General features: G+C 35.5%; 1 protein-coding gene across 1 annotated transcript in view; it reads right to left on the bottom strand.

Moving 5' to 3' along the window:
- MDGA2 (MAM domain containing glycosylphosphatidylinositol anchor 2) overlaps positions 1-24024 on the bottom strand; it is an 824365-nt gene that overhangs the window by 6802 nt on the left and 793539 nt on the right. Inside the window, exons 15-16 of the mRNA XM_033851172.2 lie at positions 12048-12178; positions 870-975 (exon numbers count right to left, since the gene is read on the bottom strand). Coding sequence (XP_033707063.2) covers positions 870-975; positions 12048-12178 — 237 coding nt within the window. The remainder of the gene's footprint in view (positions 1-869; positions 976-12047; positions 12179-24024) is intronic.

The raw sequence follows: 24024 nt of genomic DNA, 5'->3' as shown, positions 1-24024 counted from the left end.
AATAATTGAGTTATTTGTATGTATTTAGTTTGATTGATACCTCTTTAAATGACCACAAAATTAAAGATTCTAGGTGGCCCTATGAAAATTCTTCAACTAAGAGGAATTTTTCATAAGTATAATTTTAGATTTCTCACCTTCACATGAATAATACAATGAGGATTTTAAGAAACAGCCCAACACATAATTCTGATGCCTTTTTGCATTATTTATAATTTTTTATTTATAGCTCTTTTACTAAAAATGGATTTTTGGTGAAAAACATACAATTTGAAGATATCATTATACCATAATATTCAAATCAGAATAAAAAGTGAAACCAAATTACTAAACAAGATTGTGATGCAGGTATAAGGAGATTAATTATACCAGCAAAGAATTAGGCTGCTCCATTACTTAATATATATACTAAGGCACTTCACAATATTGAATCTGTTAAAATGGTTGGCAAAAGTTAGACCTACAAAATACATTCATAAACTCGGAGGAATAAAAACAGCCATGGCTATATAAATGTGTGCTGAGTATATAGATTAGCCAAATATTTCAATAAAAGTGAAAAAAATCCTCTGAAATTAATAATATAAATTAAGAATATTTTAAAATCTTAATTAAAAACCAAAGTGTGCTTGCCTTACATAGACCTAAATCAAAATTACTTTTATTTTAGGTCAAATAACTGAGTTCAAATGCCTACCATCAGATTTAATACTTTGATTTTAAAATATAATTAAAATTTTAGGGTCTCATGCATAGGAAATTTTTAAATAAACTAAAAATAAATTAGTTTTAACAATTAGACCTCATCAGTTTAATTATCATTACGTTACTTTAACATCACACCAACTGATCCAAGAAGAGACACTTACTCTTAGTTGTTAAGTCTTGTTTTGCACATTCTCCTTCTGCAATTGATACATCATCAATGGCAATGTCACCTTCTATGCCAGGACCTCGAATACCTTCAAAAATGAGCTACAAATATGAATAAAACAAACCTAAATGCAGGGCTTTGATTTGCAGATGAATTTTTATTGAGGAATCGAGGAGACAAACCTAAAATTGACAACAATCCTGGCATCATTTATTATTGATGGTCTTCAGAATTCTTACTTGCAAAAAACATAAACTTTCTCAACAAAACCAATAGGATTTTCCTTGTATAGCATAGTTTTCCATATGACAAGCTCTGTGTCAATTTTAAAACAAAACTAAACTTAATTGAATAACAGAATAAAAGCAGCTACTATTACAAATCGTATCACTGTTTGTTTTCAGAGGTAAAGAAAATTTTTCTCTGAAATATTTCTCTGAAATAGATTCCCTCCAATGTTTTCTAAACATATCCCATAACACTGGTTTTCTAGAAATATTTTATGGATGAATGAGTTCCGGGTTCACTGCAACAGTATTATGTTTAATGAAGCACAGAGCAAGGGTTTACCGTCTCTGTAAAACTGTTTGATCTCTTGCAAATACAGTGAATAAATTCATCATATTCCCCATATGCTTTGTTTCTAAACCCTTGAAGATATTTATGGGTTTACTTATGTTGAGTGTTTAGTGACAGACCTTTAAATTTCCAGTATCTAGAACAGTGGTTGGCACTGAGGTAAGACATTAGTGTTGAAAGAATAGATGAATGAAATAAGTCTCCATTTATTACTAAATTCTAGATACAAGGTCAATATAAGGACAATTAGCAAGTTGTTTTGTTTTGTTTTTAAAGAAGATGTTGGGGGTAGGAGTTTATTAATTAATTAATTATTTTTGCTGTGTTGGGTCTTCGTTTCTGTGCGAGGGCTTTCTCTAGTTGTGGCAAGCGGGGGCCACTCTTCATCGCGGTGTGCGGGCCTCTCACTATCGCGGCCTCTCTTTTTGCAGAGCACAGGCTCCAGACGCGCAAGCTCAGTAGTTGTGGCTCACGGGCCTAGTTGCTCCGCGGCATGTGGGATCCTCCCAGACCAGGGCTCGAACCCGTGTCCCCTGCATTAGCAGGCAGATTCTCAACCACTGCGCCACCAAGGAAGCCCCAATTAGCAAATTTTTATTTCATTTTTATAGAAATAAGAGTCTTCTAAAATTTTGTCTTATCTCACAATTACTCCTTGCTTCCAGTAAAACCTTTTAATTCTTTTGATACTAAAAAATAACCTATGCATGTAGTGATTATATTCCCAGAAAAATTTCTACATACCAAAATGAAATACCTACTTTGTTTTTTCCGAAGAAAAATTAGCCTAATAACTGTTTTCAACATCAAACTAATGTGTGCATTTTAATACAATTTCTAGTCTATTTCATTGCAACAAATTGGAGTAAAAGTCTGTTTTTATCAATGCCAAAATTTTTGTTTTTCAAAGTATCTTAATATGACTCCTTAAAGGCAAATTTGTGATGAATTTAAGAGAACTTACACTACTTTTGTGAAGGCTACCATTGTTCTCTGATATGCTGTCATAATTTTATCAATCGAAATCTCTAAGTAGGAGAGTAGAGGCATTAGTTACCACCTTTTGTATTGAGTCCTTTCCTCCACTTAAATATGGTCTATAAGAATAATTTTCATGATAGGAAAAAATTTGATAAGAGAAAAAGATTTGGGAAGTTTTTATTATTATATTATTATTATATTTAATTTGTGTAGAGAGGGTTTCCTGCTTACCTATGTTGAGATAAGTATGTTAATAAAGAGTGTCCAAAAACATTTCTTTGAAAGGCATCCAATTTGTCTTGTCACTGAAGCCAAAATAAAATGGCAAACCAGAGTTAAAGTATTTAGAACTAAATTGGCAGTATATGAATTCTCCATCCTCAGATGGAATCAGGAATGAAGCATTAATTTGGCTGCCCGGAAATGATAACTTGCATTTGACTTAGGGTGGTGTTTTGGAAGTTATCTGGGTAGTGGCTACACAGCCCTCAGAGGACTATTTAAATTGCAAGAGAGAAGATTAAAAAAAAAATGAATGGTATAAAAATTCAAGAGCACTGAATTTGGAAAAGAAGTCATATTAATGGCTGCAGAATAGTCCATGTCATGGATGCAACAAAATTTATTTAACCAGCATGTATTGTCATTGTTAGACATTAAAATTATTTTCAGTTATTCTGAACAAGGCTGAGATGAACAAGGCTGAATTTCATATGATTATTACACACAATTATTATATGGTTCTTTAGGGTCATTATAAATTGCCCCTATCAGCAGTCTATCTGTGAGAAGGCATCGCCTTTTTCCTAACCATGGGTTTTTAAGTATTTGGGTATTATTTTCCTTTTTTTGACATGTGCTGCTTACCTGGTAGAGAATCAATGTTAAGAGTAAATCAATAGTATTCCCACCCCCTTCTTAGTTTCAGTCATGTGATGCTGAGTCTTCTCCCCTGAAGATAACAACATGAACGGAATGTTATCTTGGAGAAAGTCAGAACTCAAAGATTCATGCTATAAGAGTCTGATTCCACAAAATCAAATATTTTCCACCATGCCCCCAAGACTAATACTTTACTTAATGAAAGTGGAGGGCTGTCATCACAAATTTTTCTTTTACGCAGTTCTTTTAAAGGACTGAATGGAAGAAAATGTAGATTTCTCCCTCCCAGTCAAGTTTAATTCTGGAGGGAAGCAGGAATAAGAATGTATTAGTCAGAAAAATTTGGTATGGTGAAGAGGAAACCTCTTCAAGCACCAAGAGTTTTAATTTTAAGAGGTGGAGTAGAAAGAGAAAGGGAGTAAACACTGCTTGTAGAACAGAATACAGGGTTTGTAATGTGGCCATGGCAAAGATAGAGGATTGCATTCCAGTATGATTTGTGTGCGAAGTGAGATGTTGGTGAAAAGGCTAATACGGGTAGGTTAGAATGTTCTGCACCTGCTCACACTTGAAATCTAAAGAGATGAAGCTGAAGTCATAATCCTTGCATTGGGAAGGATGCTGGAGGAACATGCTTGAGAGACATGGATTTTTCCATCTTAGGTATGTAGAGGTGAGTAGACAATAAAATTATCCACAGTTTTTCTTATTTAAAGTACACAATTATTTTCACTTAATAAGTTGCTGTTACCTGGAGATAAGTGTCAATATAAAATAAGGGCATTATTTTAAAAATCAAAATTAAAATGTCTAAATCATCAAAATCATTCCTGAACTTTTCAAAGCTTCTTTCCCTGGAATGATCTTGCCATTGCTCAAAGCATTTCAAAACTTCTGTTACTGACTTTAAAGTATTAAACATTCCTACTTTTCCTATTAATTTTCTTTTTCTTTCCTTCCTTCTGCCTCGCTGTGCAGCTTGATCAAAAACCCAAGGTTGAACCTAGGCTTGTGCTAAAAACAAAAGTCTTGAAGCAGCGAGGTTGTGAAGGATGTTGCCACCCTTCTTTTGTGGTCAGATTGAGAGGGAGTGTTGGGGAGACTTTGATGGTAAACATCAGAGAGTAGATTGACTGATGGAATTTAATATGTGTGCTGCCTGCCTACTGGCAATATGTTGACCGCAAATGTGAAGTTGGCTGAAGAGCAGAAATACAAATCAACAAAAGTTGAATTGTCTTATGTACAGAGGGCTGCCTCTATCTAGAACATTCTTTTATATGAATACTTCATCCCTCGGTGATCCTGATGAAGTGTTACAGTAATAAAAGCTGACTGATTTGTAAATTTATTATTTACACTTATCTGCACAACTATAGATAATACAGTTTGTCTCTGAATAAAGCAATTTGATTACTTTCCAAGCATAGCAGTGTTTTAGTTATTGTGTGGAAATAAATCAGAGAATTAGTAGTAGTTATTACTGGGATGATAAAAATAACTTTTGACAATCAAATTCTTGGCACAGTTATATAATTGGTACTTTTAATATATATTTGAAATCTTGTGATGATAGGGAATCCAATCCAATAGGCTAGAGACATACCGTAGTCTTCCTCAGGGTCCTATTTGAACATGAAGAAAGAAAAAGGTACTGCGTAGTTGTCGGCTTGTTTCCTTTTAATTTCCACAGAAGCTTTGTTATTGGGAAGATATAGATTGTTTTTTAACTCATTTGACTCTTACAAAGAAATATTTATTGCATTGTTCTGTTTATGCTCTGAACTCCAACTAGAATTATTATAACACGATTTTATAGATTCTAATAGACTTATAAACGGCTTTGAGATGAAGACCTAGAGGGATATTTTCTCCTTATATTGTTTTTGACTATGAGATAGATAACAGAAATAAAATGCATAGGTATTAAATTTAAATAATGTACCTTGGCCAAACTTTCAAGTGCTTTTAAAAATAAATCCTTGGTGACAAACATCTTTTTTCTCAAATACAAAGATGAGAAACTATAACAGTCCATTATAATATGATGTATCTCAACTTGGAAGATGTGATCTGTATGCAATGAAAAAAGTCTGAATTACATTCACTCAGAGAAGAAATGCTCTCTAGTTTAATAGATTAAATATGTCATATTTTAATGAAGTACCATCATGATTCTGACTACTATTACATTACAAGGATAAGACTATGTTCTTTTCCTCTTCAATACTTGTGAAATGCATTTGGCTTAATTGCCTTGAAGACCGAATTAATGGCATCTAGATTCTCAGGGAGAAAATGTTGACGTTTAGGTCTCCTAAAAAGAGTGTTCAAATTGTGCAAAACCTGTTCTTCACACATAATCACACTGATCTTACTTAAAATGGTTTCCCTTAACTAAAACAAGTTTAAAATTGTAACTTTTCACAGTGTGTGCCTGCAATTCAGCAAATTTACTATGCAAGAAATACTGCATGATCAGAAAATTAATTCCTGGTGAGTAAAGGCAAGTGGGAGTTTAAAAAATGTATGTGAATTTCTGTATTAGAATTACACTACACAAAATTATTTCAATTAATCAATTGACAGTTTCTTACATTTATTTATAATGCTTTAAAGCATGTAGATATAGACGTCAATATATAGGGAGATACAGATGATGCTGTAAAAGTTTATGTTCAAATACAATTTCTCAGAAAGGGAGGAAGAGCTACATGTAGCACTAATGAGTAAAAGTAAATGGGGAGTCAAAGACTACAACGCACTTCTGATGATGACTCAACATTAATAGTGCCTCTGCAAATGTTTTCTTTCTGACAAGAGACATCGCTTCTGATCATTACTGCTAAGGCAAAGCCAAAGTCTTGGAATGCAGTTTGAAAACTGACAGTGTACATCACTTGGAAAAACTTTAGGATGTGAATAAATTTGAAAATAGCTATTAACATTAATAATTTTACCTTTATTTTATTCCTGGTTCAGCAAATAATTAAACTATCCTTTATTTTTATTTTTATTTTTTCCCTCTTACCTGCAAAGAGCAGAACTATCCTTAACCAGTACAGAAGAGATTTGAAGAGAGGTAACATAATAAACCAGGTGAGTAGCCTAAGCTTTTTCTCTGGAGAAACTATATAAATATTAACACTGAGTTTAACTTCACAAGACTCTGCCAGTCCAACTTGCTGGATAAATGTCAGTTGGTTGTTAAAGCTTCTAATCTGAAATAATAACATGAGATTTTGACTGTTGGCAAAAACAAAAAGAACTAGATCTCATTGTGAATTGCAATTAGAAAATGTTTTCAATAGTTACTTCAGGAGCCATCATCATGTCTATAATTGCTCCGGAATTTGGTTTAGAATGTCAGATATGTATCTATGTGAGCATGTAATGGCTACTAAGGAGGATGATATTTTCTGGATTATTATTATTCATAGAAATATATAAAGGCAGCATGATGTAATGAGAGCATTATAATCTCTTTTCCAATCCATATTTAATGTTAAGGATCTGTGTGATTTAAGATAAATTGTCTCAAAACATACTTTCAAATCTTTAAATGAGGATATAAGAAGATCTCCAGAATTCTTTTCGCCTATACCTAAGAAAATGTAAAGACAGTATTATAATGTCTCTATACTTTTCCCTCACAAAACATTTGGAATGTACTGTGAAAGAAGTAAAGCATTTAAAAGGATAGTTAAATATTTTCCTTGGTGTAGGATATAAAATAACAGTGACATTCTAAGACTAACACCATATTAATTTTACTTTTTTGGAAATTTTTTCCCTAATCCTTCTGAATCCAGCTAAATATATTTTCCTCACAAGTACCGATCATGCTAAATTAATTCTAGAAAAAGAGCCCCAAAAGAAATTTCAGTAGGAGAAAACTTCTATTTGCCTGAAAAATACTACACAATAATTTGATTTTCAGCTAAGCAAACTAATTGGACACACTGAGACAAAGAACTTTGCAAGTGGTTGTTTTTTTAAAGTGTTTATGGATCAAACTAATTTGAAGGCATACAACTCCAAACAAAACATAAAATGTGTCAATGTAACAGAGTCTCAAAATCACTTATATTTCATTTAAAATTCTGAGAGGTAAGAGATAACCTTTCCACTTGAATTAAAGACATCCTAGAATGCCACAAATCTACATTTGAATAACCTTAAAACTTCTCACAACTTAATCTGTACAGTAATATATTCCATACTTTTCTTTGCCATGCTTTTCTGGTAGGCATCATATACGAAAGCAAGATTTTTGAAAAGCTTGATAGTTTATAAATGACTTTTTTGTTTGTTTGTTGTTTTTTTTTTTTTTTGCGGTACGCGGGCCTCTCACTGTTGTGGCCTCTCCCGTTGCGGAGCACAGGCTCCGGACGCGCAGGCTCAGCGGCCATGGCTCATGGGCCCACCCGCTCCACGGCATGTGGGATCCTCCCGGACCGGGGCACGAACCCGTGTCCCCTGCATCGGCAGGCGGACTCTCAACCACTGCGCCACCAGGGAAGCCCTATAAATGACTTCTGAAGAAAAATATACTTTGTCTGAAAAAAGTTGAAAACAACAAGAAACGTGAAAACAAAATTAAATTTAAAAAATGGGGTAGGATGGTGCAGTTGCATTTCCTTGAACAATCAAGATTTATGAAATGAAAGTCCTTAGCCAATGGACCTAGAACTATCTCAGAGAAATAAGGACCTAGAGATCCAATATAAAAATATGGTTTTATTTATCTTCATTTCCCATTGGTAATTTAAATAGTTTAGAAATTCATTGATTCAAAATCTTCATTTTTGGATTGGCTTCCAGCCAGGATAGAGTAACAGAAACCAGATTTATCTTTCCAACTGAAACAACCAAATAACCGGACAAAGTATATGAAAGAATGGTATTCAGGACACTAGCCATCAGGTAATGAAGAACAGTGAACCCCTGAGTGATAGAAATCAAACAAGGTTTATCTTATGACTGCCCTATACAGAATTTATAGACTATGGTGAAAGCAGAACAAAGGTAGAGCCTGGTAGAAAATCTGGGTTGAGGAGATAGAGCTGAGAGTCCAAGGAATCCAAGGCAGCTAGAGTATGCAGGGTAGAATACAGGCCAAGAAAGAATTGCAGAGAAAGAGACATCTGCAGAGGGTACCCCTCAAGTATTCAGCAAAGTCCTGATCAGGCCTTGAATGTGAGGAAACTGCCTAAGACCTGGGAAAGACCCAGGGGGATGCATTTAATGTAACAGTACCCAGCTAACACAGAACTTGGGAAACCTCGTAATTCATGAGGCATTGGGTAGAGTACTCAGAAGACTTTTGCTTCAGTATTGAGAAATAATCAGCCTGATATCAAACACTGTTCTAGTCTCATGTAACAAATCTTAAAAGCAGGAACAAAAATTATCAAGCTGTTTCCAAGTAACTAAACTACATCACAAATAAGCTCAAGAATAAAGAATCACAAAAATATCCAGCAACTATGAAGGTAAAATTTACAATGTCTGACACCCAGTCAGACTACCAGACATGTAAAGGAGCAGGAAAATAATGACTTGTAAAGATGAGAAAACATCAGTTAATCAAAACCAACCAAGAACTGGCACAGATGATATTGTTAGCAGACAATGACATTAGACAGTTATTATAATTGGATTTAATAGGTTCAAAACATTAACTTAAGACATGAAATGTATTTTTAAAAAAGACTCAAATTGAACTTACAGAGATGGAAAGTATAATGGCTGAGATGAAAAATACACTGAGTAGGACTGAAAGCACATTAGACATTGCAAAGGAAATGATTAGTGAATGTGAAGACAGTAGGTTATTCTATAAATTGTGAATAGTGAAATAATTTTAGATAAGATGGTGGTTTTCCCAATTTCCTTACTACCTTATGCAAATTTCTTAAGAGTGGGCACTCTCTGTAATGACCAGTCTACTGGACTTGACCTCCTTTCCAATTTGAGAATCACAGTCTTTAAATTCTGCGAGCACCAAACTTTCCTGGATCTCCTTCCTTATAACTCTAAAAAACACTACTTAGGATCAAGCTCCTCTTCCACAGTTCATGTTAATGATTGGTTAGTGTTCTGTGTGGTTCCACTGTCTTTAATCACTGTTCACATGTGTACACTTTCCCTTGGAAATATCAACCACTCCCAGAGTTTTAGGCAGCACATACAGCCTAATGACCTACAAAAATGTTTGTCCCCAAAGCTTCAGAAAAACATATGCAATAACCTTCTGCAATAACCTTCTGCACACCTTTTTTTTTTTTTTTTTTTTTTTTGCGGTACGCGGGCCTCTCACCACTGTGGCCTCTCCCGCTGTGGAGCACAGGCCCCGGACGCGCAGGCCCAGCAGCCATGGCTCGCACGCGGGATCCTCCCAGACCGGGGCACAAACCCGCATCCCCTGCACCGGCAGGCGGACCCCCAACCACTGTGCCACCAGGGAGGCCCTACCTTCTGCACATCTTTAAGAGGATATTCCACAGGCATTTTATATTAACATGTCCAAAACAGAAGTAACCATAATCATCCCTGAAGCTTGTCTCTTTTCCTCGTTTTGTTATTTAAGGTAATGGATAAAGTAACAGACATTACTCAAGACACCCCAGTTAGAAGCTTCTTGGTCATTCATGGCTACTTCCCAAATTCCCAACATAAAGATGTTCTGCTAGTTTTTATACCTAAGTATATCTTGAAACCATCCTCTTTTCTTCATACCACTTCCCTAGTTTGTCCTTTCAATATCCTTTATGTGGATTTTACGACAGTGTTCTAACTGGTTTGCTGGCCCGATTTTATCTCCTTGAATCATCTTCCATACAACAACCTAAGTGATGCACCATGTCATCCCCTGAGTAAAATCTTTCCATAACTCCCCAGTGTCTATGCTCTTGAGGTTCCTTAACCTCATGTCACATCAGTCTTTGATTTATTTTTGTGTACCAAATTCCAGATAAATGTCTCTCTGTTTCTCTGACAAATCCTGTGATGTATGACCTCCATGTCTTGGTTTACTCTGAACTCTGCTGCAATATTAATATTAGATCTTTTTCTACTTTGCAATCCCTCTCTTCAGGTTTCACCCCATATAACAGGCTTCTCTTGACTCTCCTCCATACTCTTCTCGTTGATTAGGTGTGCTCATAGAAACTTGTGCATATTTCTATTACTGCAATTATTACAGTATGTGATGTATGTGTTTAGATGTGTATTTCCACCAATCTGAGGTAAACAATCACTATGAAATCTTCATGGCTAGCAATGTGCCTGGCACACAGTAGTAGCTCAGTAAGTATTTATTGTACTGTTGTCTGTGACAATAAATGATTGTCTTGAAGGTACTCAATAAATATTTACTAAATTGATGTCTATGGCAATAAAGGATTATCCTGAAGGAAACATTAATATAACTAGTCCCTTAAATACTTACTTTACATGTATTTGATTTAATAGTTTTGTGTTGGTAAGGCAGTGACATAGGAAGCAAAAACGTCTAGAAGAACATCATTTTTTTAGAAAGAAAGGTTCTTTGATGCCTATAGAGGTATGTACATTTTAATATTAAGGTTACTTTTATCAGTAATGCTTTGGAGTTCTGTCGTCCCAGTTTAATTTGGTTTAATGATATGTTGCTTTACATTCAAATTTTTTATTCTCTCTTCTTATTCTTTTTTATTCTCTATTCAACTTATTTTTGTTCATTTTTTACTCAACTATTTTATTCTTCATAGAAACAAAATAATTACTAGGATCTATGAATTGAGTTGCTTTTATGTGTTTGTAGATAATCAGCTAGGATTTACTCCATTATTCTTTACCAGAGTGAAAAACTGAGTGCATTTTTATCATTCTGGTTAGTTTTAGAAGTGTAATTTCTAAATCAGTCATTAGAATTTTATAGATTAAGTTACAAGAAGACAGCATTCCACCAATTGAAAATTGGCATAATTGAAGCTCTCTGAATTTCTATACCCTTACTAAATGCCATGAAATGCAATTAAGAAATCCCCAGTAGAAAAACATACTCAGCCTGAGTATATAAAATACATATATAAAGTTGCTAAAATCACTAAAACTACATTATTTTCTCCACTAAAATAGTTTATGAAAAATTTTTTCTAGCCATGATGACCATTGCTATAATCATTAAAATTTTTATTATATATTTGCAGCTAATTCTCTTAATCCTATCTAAGCCTGTCTTCTTTTTGATATAAAAACAAATAAGAGTAACTTGTTTAAAGTTCTCTAACTTTGATAATCAAAGTAATAAATTACTAAAATGACATTACCTCAAAGAGATTTTGCTAACGTATACAAAATTCCATCAAGTAAAATTCAAACAGATTATTTGAGAATTGATCATCCAGCTTCCTTTATTATAAGAATGTATGTTGTTTGTCTTCAAGGAAAAAAATACACACATATGATTTTATAGAAACAAATTATGTTTTCTCCAGGCAAATCACTTGAATTCGGATAGACAATTATTCAAACATATTACTTGACAGATGTTAATTAATAAGAGAAAAGGACATTTTCTCTTTATAAAACAACTTTTAGAACTAAAGGGAAACTTAATCATGTTATTTTTGTGATGCTCATGTCAGAATTTTTGCATACTCATTCTAATTTTGCTCAAGATCTGCCTTTAACATTATGCTCAAGTGCAAAAATATATCCGCAGACATGATTGTTCTTTTCTTACCTGAAATGAAGTAATTGGATATATATTAACATGTGCCTCATTCCACCGTTGTCCTTTATTCCCACTTGAAGACCACAGTGGATTCTCTATCGTTGTCTGCCCTTTCAAACGTAGATAAACATTTAAAACACCTAAAAATAACAATGAAATTTTATTTTGTATATTTGCTTTGGCTTCATGTTTGTTTCTTCTTGACTGAACACTTGTAAATTATTAAAAATGAAATTTCACAGAACACTCCAGTGTCTCCTCTTCTCTTCCCCTCTCATTTCCAACCTTGTTCTTAGGACGCTTGGCCTATGTGGCAGGTCTCCAGAAATGATCACATCTTAATCCCTAGAACTTGTGAATGTTATCTTATATGGCAAAAGAGACTTAACAGATGTGATTAAATTAAGAATTTTGAGATGGGAAGATTATTCCAAATAACCTGAGTGGGTGCTAAATATTATGGTTATCTCTGGTATATTCCAAGGAGTGGGATTGCTGGGTCATATGGTAGTTCTATTTTTAGATTCTTAAGGAACCTCCATACTGATTTCCATAGTGGCTATATCAAGTTACATTCCCACCAACAGTGCATGAGGGTTCCCTCGGAAGACTGAGGCAAAAGTCTTCTGAGTACTCAACCCTCAGAATGGGAGAAAGTATTTGCAAACGAAGCAACTGACAAAGGATTAATCTCCAAAATTTACAAGCAGCTCATGCAGCTCAATATCAAAAAAACAAACAGCCCAATCCAAAAATGGGCAGAAGATCTCCCATTCTGAGGGTTGTCTTTTCATCTCATTTATGGTTTCCTTTGCTGTGCAAAAGCTTTGAAGTTTCATTAGGTCCCATTTGTTTATTTTTGGTTTTATTTCCATTTCTCTAGGAGGTGAGTCAAAAAGGATCTTGCTGTGATTTATGTCATAGAGCATTCTGCCTATGTTTTCCTCTAAGAGTTTTATAGTGTTTGGCCTTACATTTAGGTCTTTAATCCATTTTGAGTTTATTTTTGTCTATGGTATTAGGGACTGTTCTAATTTCATTCTTTTACATGTAGCTGTCCAGTTTTCCCAGCACCACTTATCGAAGAGGCTGTCTTTTTGTATATTCTTGCCTCCTTTATTAAAAATAAGGTGACCATATGTGTGTGGGTTTATCTCTGGGCTTTCTATCCTGTACCATTGATCTATATTTCTGTTTTTGTGCCAATGTCATACTATCTTGATTACTGTAGCTTTGTAGTATAGTATAAGGTCAGGGAGCCTGATTCCTCAAGCTTTATTTTTCTTTCTCAAGACTGCTTTGGCTATTTGGGGTCTTTTGTGTTTCCATACAAATTGTAAAATTTTTTGTTCTAGTTCTGTGAAAAATGCCAGTGGTAGTTTGATAGGGATTGCATTGAATCTATAGATTGCTTTGGGTAGTAGAGTCATTTTCACAATATTGATTCTTCCAATCCAAGAACATGGTATATTTCTCCATTTGTTTGTGTCGTCTTTGATTTCTTTCATCAGTATCTTATAGTTTCCTGTGTACAGGTCTTTTATCTCCTCTAGGTAGGTTTATTCCTAGATATTTTATTCGTTTTGTTGCAATGGTAAATGGGACTGTTTCCTTAATTTCTCTTTCTGATCTTTCATTGTTAGTATAGGAATGAAAGAGATTTTTGTGCATTAATTTCATATCCTGCAACCTTACCAAATTCACTGATTAGCTTTAGTAGTTTTCTGGTAGCATCTTTGGGATTCTCTACGTATAGTATCATGTCATCTGCAAACAGTGACAGTTTTACTTCTTCTTTTCCAATTTGGATTCCTTTTATTTCTTTTTCTTCTCTAATTGCCATGCCTAAGACTTCCAAAACTATACTGAATAATAGTGGCGAGAGGTGACACCCTTGTCTTCTTCCTGATCTTAGAGGAAATGCTTTCCGTTTTTCACCATTGAGAATGTTTGCTGTGCATTTGTCATTTATGTTTTTGTTTATGCGAATATTGCACATAAATACTGAAAAGCAGAAAAGACAATATCAAAATCATCATTAAATTGATCAATCAGAGGTAGCCTCCTTAGTATTTTGCTGTATGTTGCTTCAGTTTTTTTTTAAATGTATATCTACATATGTAATATTGTATGGTGTAAAGTAGTTTATTCTTCAGATTTTTAGAGCAATTTTGTCTAATTCTTTATACATAAGACCACGTGTATTCATATTATACACAAATGTATAAATATGAATATCCAATTTTTAAACAACAAAAAAATCTGCATTCTTCACATAATAGCTGTCACTTTCTAGCTGGATGACCTTGTCTTGATCTCTTAATCTCTCTGCCTCAATTTCCTCATCAGGTAAGTGATGATGATAATAGTAACTAGCATAAATTTTTTGGGGAAAATTAAAATGAGTTAATGTATGTAAACCATAAATTATGTCTCAAACATTATCTTCACTATATTTTATTATCTATCAAGATTCAAATAATATTTCTCTATTTCTCTCTCAGTGCAATAGATTACATTAGTACATTTCATGATGTTGAACTACGACTATAATACAGGAATAATTTTACTTGGTATAGGACTATTATTTTCTTATTATGGTTGATTTAATTTGCTAGTATTATATTTAGAAATAATGAATATATATTGTATTTAGAAATAATGCATGTATATATAACTTTATCCAGCTTTGTTTTCTTATCTTTCCACTTTGCAAGATCACTTTTTGCTTCAGAATCTATTATCATCTATCTCTTTCCCCTTCAGTGTAAGACATAAAATCAGTACCTCCTTGGTACTGATTTATTTTCCATAGTGTAGATTCTGTTCTGTTTCTAATGTCATCTTTATCCAGCTATATTGTTTATGATGTTACATTCTTCTCTGATCTCATCAAGCTCCCCTTTATTTTAGTCTTTTATCCAGTTCCTTCTTTTCTTGGCCCACTGTTATAACATTCTTATCTTTTTTTGTCTCATAAAGTTCATATTCCAATTTTATTGAAAATCTAAAGCATATACTGTATAAATTTGCCTTCCTCTGAACTGTCAGTAATTCTTCTTCAACAATATGTGCTTTTTTACTGTGTGCATGTTAGCCTCTTTTTATACTGTGGAATCTTTAATTGAGCCTGATTTTCTCTCTCTCTCTCTCTTTTATTTTCTTTCTCTTTATTCATCTTAAATAGTACTTAGTAATCTTGTGGCATTTTTCCCAAAACTACTAATGGGGCTTCTTTTATATTCACAGGATGGGTGTGGATTTTGTTAGCTCCTCCTCTAAGATCTGAATCTGGAGGCCAGGTGAATGTGAGGTTTCACTACTAGATAAAGATTTAACAATCTGAGAATAGTGGAAAAGTATTTGTACCTTGAGCCTTTTAAGAGTTGAATTTTCTGGGGTTTTGCCTCTGTGCTCAGTGAGCCATTGTGGCAGGGAGTAGCTTTCTGAATCCATCTTTCTATTTTCTATTTTGGACACTCAGAGGGGCTCAGTTTTTCTTGCTTGCTGGTGTTGGTCTCTTGTACTTCAGAAAGGCAATTTTGTGCCAGAAGGAAAAGTCACCACAGCACATATTTCTGTGTGATGTCATTACATTATATTTTAAAACATTAATCCACAATAGGGAGGGGTCCCAAGGAAATCAAGCTCAAATAAAAATAAATTGTGAAGGCAGGGGGGAAGATGGCGGAAGAGTAAGACACACAGATCACCTTCCTCCACACAGATACATCAGAAATACATCTACACGAGGAACAACTCCTATAGAACACCCACTGAACGCTGGCAGAAGACCTCAGACCTCCCAAAAGGCAAGAAACTCCCCACGTACCTGGGTAGGGCAAAAGAAAAAAAGAAAAAACAGACACAAAAGAATAGGGATGGGACCTGCACCAGTGGGAGAGAGCTGTGAAGGAGGAAACGTTTCCACACACTAGAAGCCCCTTCACGGGCAGAGAGTGCGGGTGGCGGAGGGGGAAGCTTCGGAGCTGCGGAGGAGAGCACAGCAACAGGGGTGCAGAGGGCAAAGTGGAGAGATTCCTGTACAGAGGATCGGTGCCGACCAGCACTCACCAGCCCAAGAGGCTTGTCTGCTCACCCGCTGGGGTAAGGGGGTGCTGGGAGCTGAGGCTCAGGCTTCTGTCGGATCACAGGGAGAGGACTGGCAGTGTGAACACAGCCTGCAGGGGGTTAGTACACCACGGCTAGCCGGGAGGGAGTCCAGGAAAAGGTCTGGACCTGCCGAAGAGGCAAGAGACTTTTTCTTCCCTCTTTGTTTCCTGGTGTGCGAGGAGAGGGGATTAAGAGCGCTGCTTAAAGGAGCTCCAGAGACGGGCGCGAGGGGCTGCTAAAAGCGCGGACCCCAGAGCAGGGCATGAGACGCTAAGGCTGCTGCTGCCACCACCAAGAATCCTGTGTGCGAGCACAGGTCACTATCCACATTGCCGCTCCCGGGAGCCTGTGCAGCCCGCCACTGCCAGGGTCCCGGGATACAGGGACAACTTCCCAGGGAGAACGCAAGGCGCGCTTCAGGCTGGTGCAATGCCCTGCTGGCTTCTGCCGCCGCAGGCTCGCCCCACACTCCATGCCCCTCCCTCCCCCCGACCTGAGTGAGCCAGAGTCCCTGAAGCAGCTGCTCCTTTAACCCCGTCCTGTCTGAGCGAAGAACAGACGCCCTCCGGCCACCTACACGCAGAGGCGGGGCCAAATCCAAAGCTGAACCCCAGGAGCTGTGCGAACAAAGAAGAGAAAGGGAAATCTCTCCCAGCAGCCTCAGGAGCAGCGGATTAAATCTCCACAATCAACTTGATGTACCCTGCATAGGTGGAATACCTGAATAGACAACGAATCATCCCAAATTGAGGAGGTGGACTTTGAGAGCAAGATATATTATTTTTTCCCCTTTTCCTCTTTTTGTAAGTGTGTATGTGTATGCTTCTGTGTGAGAATTTCTCTGTATAGCTTTGCTTTCACAATTTGTCCTCAGGTTCTGTCTGTCCATTTTTTTTCTTAATAATTACTTTTTATTTTAATAACTTTATTTTATTTTATCTTCCTTTATTTTATTTTACCTTCTTCCTTCCTTCCTCTTTTTTTTCCCTTTTATTCTGAGCCCTGTGTATGAAAGGCTCTTGGTGCTGCAGCCAGGAGTCAGTGCTGTGCCTCTGACGTGGGAGAGCCAACTTCAGGACACTGGTCCACAAGAGACCTCCCAGCTCCACATAATAACAAATGGTGAAAATCTCCTAGAGATCTCCATCTGAACACCAACACCCGGCTTCACTCAACGACCTGCAAGCTACAGTGCTGGACACCCTATGGCAAACAACTAGCAAGACAGGAACAAAACCACACCCATTAGCAGAGAGGCTGCCTAAAATCATTATAAGGCCACAGACACCCCAAAACACACTACCAGACGTTGACCTGCCCACCAGAAAGACAAGATCCAACCTCATCCACCAGAACACAGGCACTAGTCCCCTCCACCAGGAAGCCTACACAACCCACTGAACCAACTTTAGCCACTGGGGACAGACACCAAAAACAACGGGAACTATGGAACTGCAGCCTGCAAAAAGGAGACCCCAAACACAGTAAGATAAGCAAAATGAGAAGACAGAAAAACACACAGCAGATGAAGGAGCAAGATAAAAACCCACCAGACCTAACAAATGAAGAGGAAATAGGGAGTCTACCTGAAAAAGAATTCAGAAAATGATAGTAAAGATGATCCAAAATCGTGGAAATAGAATAGAGAAAATGCAAGAAACATTTAACAAGGACCTAGAAGAACTAAAGAGGAAACAAGCAATGATGAACAACACAATAAATGAACTTAAAAATATTCTAGAAGGGATCAATAGCAGAATAACTGAGGCAGAAGAACAGATAAGTGACCTGGAAGATAAAATAGTGGAAATAACTACTGCAGAGCAGAATAAAGAAAAAAGAATGAAAAGAACTGACGGCAGTCTCAGAGACCTCTGGGACAACATTAAACATACCAACATTCGAATTATAGGGGTCCCAGAAGAAGAAGAGAAACAGAAAGGGACTGAGAAAATACTTGAAGAGATTATAGTTGAAAATTTCCCTAATATGGGAAAGGAAACACTTAATCAAGTCCAGGAAGCACAGAGAGTCCCATACAGGATAAATCCGAGGAGAAACATGCCAAGACACATATTAATCAAACTATCAAAAATTAAATACAAAGAAAACATATTAAAAGCAGCAAGGGGAAAACAACAAATAACACACAAGGGAATCCCCATAAGGTTAACAGCTGATCTTTCAGCAGAAACTCTGCAAGCCAGAAGGGAGTGGCAGCACATATTTAAAGTGATGAAGGAGAAAAACCTACAACCAAGATTAGTCTACCCAGCGAGGATCTCATTAAGATTTGATGGAGAAATTAAAACCTTTACAGACATGCAAAAGCTGAGGGAGTTCAGCACCACCAAATAAGCTTTACAACAAATGCTAAAGGAACTTCTCTAGGCAAGAAACACAAGAGAAGGAAAAGACCTACAATAACAAACCCAAAACAATTAAGAAAATGGGAATAGGAACATACATATCGATAATTACCTTAAATGTAAATGGATTAAATGCTCCCACCAAAAGACACAGACTGGCTGAATGGATACAAAAACAAGACCCATATATATGCTGTCTACAAGAGACCCACTTCAGACCTCGGGACACATACAAACTGAAAGTGAGGGGATGGAAAAAGATATTCCATGCAAATGGAAATCAAAAGAAAGCTGGCATAGCAATTCTCATATCAGACAAAATAGACTTTTAAATAAAGACTATTACAAGAGACAAAGAAGGACACTACATAATGATCAAGGGATAGATCCAAGAAGAAGATATAACAATTGCAAATATTTATGCACCCAACATAGGAGCACCTCAATACATAAAGCAAATACTAACAGCCATAAAAGGGGAAATCAACAGTAACACATTCATAGTAGGGGACTTTAACACCCCACTTTCACCAATGGACAGATCATCCAAAATGAAAGTAAATAAGGAAACACAAGTTTTAAATGATACATTAAACAAGATGGATTTAATTGATATTTATAGGACATTCCATCCAAAAACAACAGAATACACATATTTCTCAAGTGCTCATGGAACATTCTCCAGGGTAGATCATATCTTGGGTCACAAATCAAGCCTCGGTAAATTTAAGAAAATTGAAATTGTATCAAGTATCTTTTCCGACAACAACGTAATGAGACTAGATATCAATTACAGGAAAAGAGCTGTAAAAATACAAACACATGGAGGGTAAACAATACACTACTTAATAACGAAGTGATCACTGAAGAAATCAAAGAGGAAATCAAAAAATACCTAGAAACAAATGACATTGAAAAAACGACAACCCCAAACCTATGGGATACAGCAAAAACATTTCTAAGAGGGAAGTTTATAGCAATACAATCCTATTTTAAGAAACAGGAAACATCTCGAATAAACAACCTAATCTTGCACCTAAAGCAATTAGAGAAAGAAGAACAAAAACCCCCCAAAGTTAGCAGAAGGAAAGAAATCATAAAGATCAGATCAGAAATAAACGAAAAAGAAATGAAGGAAACGATAGCAAAGATCAACAAAACTAAAAGCTGGTTTTTTGAGAAGATAAACAAAATTGATAAACTATTAGCCAGACTCATCAAGAAAAAAAGGGAGAAGACTCAAATCAATAGAATGAGAAATGAAAAAGGAGAAGTAACAACTGACACTGCAGAAATACAAAAGATCATGAGAGATTACTACAAGCGACTCTATGCCAATAAAATAGACAACCTGGAAGAAATGGACAAATCCTTAGAAATGCACAACCTGCCAAGACTGAGTCAGGAAGAAATAGAAAATATGAACAGATGAATCACAAGCACTGAAATTGAAACTGTGATTAAAAATCTTCCAACAAAGAAAAGCCCAGGACCAGATGGCTTCACAGGCAAATTCTATCAAACATTTAGAGAAGAGCTAACACCAATACCTCTCAAACTCTTCCAAAATATAGCAGAGGGAGGAACACTCCCAAACTCATTCTATGAGGCCACCAACACTCTGATACCAAAACCAGACAAAGATACTACAAAAAAAGAAAATTACAGGCCAATATCACTGATGAACATAGATGCAAAAATCCTCAACAAAATACTAGCAAACAGAATCCAACAGCACATTAAAAGCGTCATACACCATGATCAAGTGGGGTTTATTCCAGGAATGCAAGGATTCTTCAATATACGCAAATCAATCAACGTGATACACCATATTAACAAATTGAAGGAGAAAAACCATATGATCATCTCAATAGATGCAGAGAAAGCTTACAACAAAATTCACTACCCATTTATGATAAAAACCCTGCAGAAAGTAGGCATAGAGGGAACTTTCCTCAACATAATAAAGGCCATATATGACAAACACACAGCAACATCGTCCTCAATGGTGAAAAACTGAAAACATTTCCACTAAGATCAGGAACAAGACAAGGTTGCTCACTATCCTCACTGTTATTCAACATAGTTTTGGAAGTTTTAGGCACAGTAATTAGAGAAGAAAAGGAAATAAAAGGAATGGAAATTGGAAAAGAAGAAGTAAAGCTGTCACTGTTTGCAGATGACATGATACTATACATAGAGAATCCTAAAGATGCTACCAGAAAACTACTAGAGCCAATCAATGAATTTGGTAAAGTTGCAGGATACAAAATTAATGCACAGAAATCTCTGGCATTCCTATACACTAATGATGAAAAATCTGAAAGTGAAATCAAGAAAACACTCCCATTTACCACTGCAACAAAAAGAATAAAATATCTAGGAATAAACCTACCTAAGGAGACAAAAGACCTGTATGCAGAAAATTATAAGACACTGATGAAAGAAATTAAAGATGATACAAATAGATGGAGAGATATACCATGTTCTTGGATTGCAAGAATCAACATTGTGAAAATGACTCTACTACCCAAAGCAGTCTACAGATTCAATGCAATCCCTATCAAACTACCACTGGCATTTTTCACAGAACTAGAACAAAATATTTCACAATTTGTATGGAAACACAAAAGACCCCAAATAGCCAATGAAATCTTGAGAACAAAAAACGGAGCTGGAAGAATCAGGCTCCCTGACTTCAGACTATACTATAAAGCTATAGTAATCAAGATAGTATGGTACTGGCACAACAGAAAGATAGATCAATAGAACAGGATAGAAAGCCCAGAGGTAAACCCATGCTCATATGGTCACCTTATCTTTGATAAAGGAGGCAGGAATGTACAGTAGAGAAAGGACAGCCTCTTCAATAAGTGGTGCTGGGAAAACTGGACAGGTACATGTAAAAGTATGAGATTAGATCACTCCCTAACATCATACACAAAAAAAAGCTCAAAATGGATTAAAGACCTATATGTAAGGCCAGAAAGTATCAAACTCTTAGAGGAAAACATAGGCAGAGCACTCTATGACATAAATCACAGCAAGATCCTTTTTGACCCACCTCCTAGAGAAATGGAAATAAAAACAAAACTAAACAAATGGGACCTAATGAAACTTCAAAGCTTTTGCACAGCAAAGGAAACCATAAACAAGACTAAAAGACAACCCTCTGAATGGGAGAAAATATTTTCTAAAGAAGCAACTGACAAAGGATTAATCTCCAAAATTTATAAGCAGCTCATGTAGCTCAATAACAAAAAACCAAACAACCCAATCCAAAAATGGGAAGAAGACCTAAATAGACATTTTTCCAAATAAGATATACAGACTGCCAATAAACACATGAAAGAATGCTCAACATCATTAATCATTAGAGAAATGCAAATCAAAACTACAATGAGATATCATCTCACACCAGTCAGAACGGCCATCATCAAAAAATCTCAAAACAATAAATGCTGGAGAGGGTGTGGAGAAAAGGGAACACTCTTGCACTGCTGCTGGGAATGTGAATTGGTACAGCCATTATGGAGAACAGTACGGAGGTTCCTTAAAAAACTAAAAATAGAACTACCATATGACCCAGCAATCCCACTACTGGGCATATACCCTGAGAAAACCATAATTCACAAAGAGTGATGTACCAAAATATTCATTGGAACTCTATTTACAATAGCCAGGAGATGGAAGCAACCTAAGTGTCCATCATCGGATGAATGGATAAAGAAGATATGGCATATATTTACAATGGAGTATTACTCAGCCATAAAAAGAAACGAAATTGAGTTATTTGTAGCGAGGTGGATGGACCTAGAGTCTGTCATACAGAGTGAAGTAAGTCAGAAAGAGAAAGACAAATACCATATGCTAACAGATATATATGGAATCTAAGAAAAAAAAAAAGTCATGAACCTAGGGGTAAGACGGGAATAAAGACAGAGATCTACTAGAGAATCGACTTGAGGATATGGGGAGGGGGAAGGGTAAGTGATAAAGTGAGAGAGTGGCATGGACATATATACACTACCAAACGTAAAATAGATAGCTAGTGGGAAGTAGCTGCATAGCACAGGGAGATCAGCTCGGTGCTTTGTGACCACATAGAGGGGTGGGACAGGGAGGGTGGGAGGGAGGGAGACGGAAGAGGGAAGAGATATGGGAACATATGTATATGTATAACTGATTCACTTTGTTATAAAGCAGAAACTAACACACCATTGTAAAGCAATTATACTCCAATAAAGATGTAAAAAATATAAATAAATAAATAATTAAATAATTAAATTGCATTAAACATTAAATAAAGTGATAGTACTTTTTTGAACCTGTTGTCATTGGATGAACAAAGCATTATGTAGCATATACCTTTCAGAAATTATTTGAAGAAATAGCCTGTGTGCGAATTAATTAGGAAAGGACCGCTTGCCTATTCCATGGCCTACCTCTAGTATAGCTTCCTGCTGTATCAGTGGTAACTGATTGAGTTGAGCTGTAATAATTTCTACTGATTTCTATTTAAACTGTATTGCTTTTTCAGAAAGGAAAGTAACAGTTATATTTTAATTTTTATTTTACTTTATTTTTTGTATTTCTTAAATATATCCCCTTAGCTTCTTAACCTAGTAGAAGTCCTTCAATAGCTTGCATGTGAAAAAATGAAGCCTGCTCCCTCTAAGCTACCAATGCAGTTCAAGTTGTTCCATACATTAAAAAATTATCAATGGATACTTAAGTAAATGTGAGGTGCTAATGTAAACAGATGGCAGTGAATGAATTACCATTTTATATGGAAGTCTTATTTCTCTGGGGTAGCATGGCCTGTTATTTTGATTAAAGTGACAGGAATCAATCCTGTCATCAAATCAGTACATGGAAATTTCTTTTAAATGTTAATAAAATGATTATACACTTTTTAGACTTATTCATTTTAATTTGGCTAACAAAGCAGTGTTTACTATATGTCTTTCAGAATTTACTTAAAGTAATAAATGCATACTTTTGAAATAAAACACATATTAATATATATGACTTACCATTACTATATCAATAATGATAGATTACTGTATCTATATTGAATGTATTTTATCTCAGAGAATATGCTTTGCTGTGATCATGTTTACTTTTTCTTAAATAACATTTTCTTTTTACATATATAATTTCAAAGTTGAATTATTACTATTTATATTTATTGAACGTGTACTATGTGAAAAATATTTTTCTTAGGTCTAAAGAGGCCAGGTCTAAATTATCCCAGATTTTGAATTGGTTTTTGAATAGATTATATAGCTAGATTTTACTTAAAAAGGCAAGTATTACTTTTTTTATAACAAAAAGACACTAGAAATATAACTGAAATAAGTTCTTTCAAATATATTATAATTTAATTGTCTCATTCTTATGTACATAATATTAATTATATTCCATTTTCCAGATCAATGAATACAAATTATTGATTCACTGGTCTATTTTAGAGCTGATGACAAAAATGCTATTAACAGACA

Source organism: Tursiops truncatus, chromosome 2 (assembly GCF_011762595.2).
Source record: "Tursiops truncatus isolate mTurTru1 chromosome 2, mTurTru1.mat.Y, whole genome shotgun sequence".
Taxonomy (NCBI): Eukaryota; Metazoa; Chordata; class Mammalia; order Artiodactyla; family Delphinidae; genus Tursiops; species Tursiops truncatus.
The sequence above is the reverse complement of the archived record's forward strand: the minus strand, read 5'-3'. Positions and strand labels throughout refer to the sequence as shown.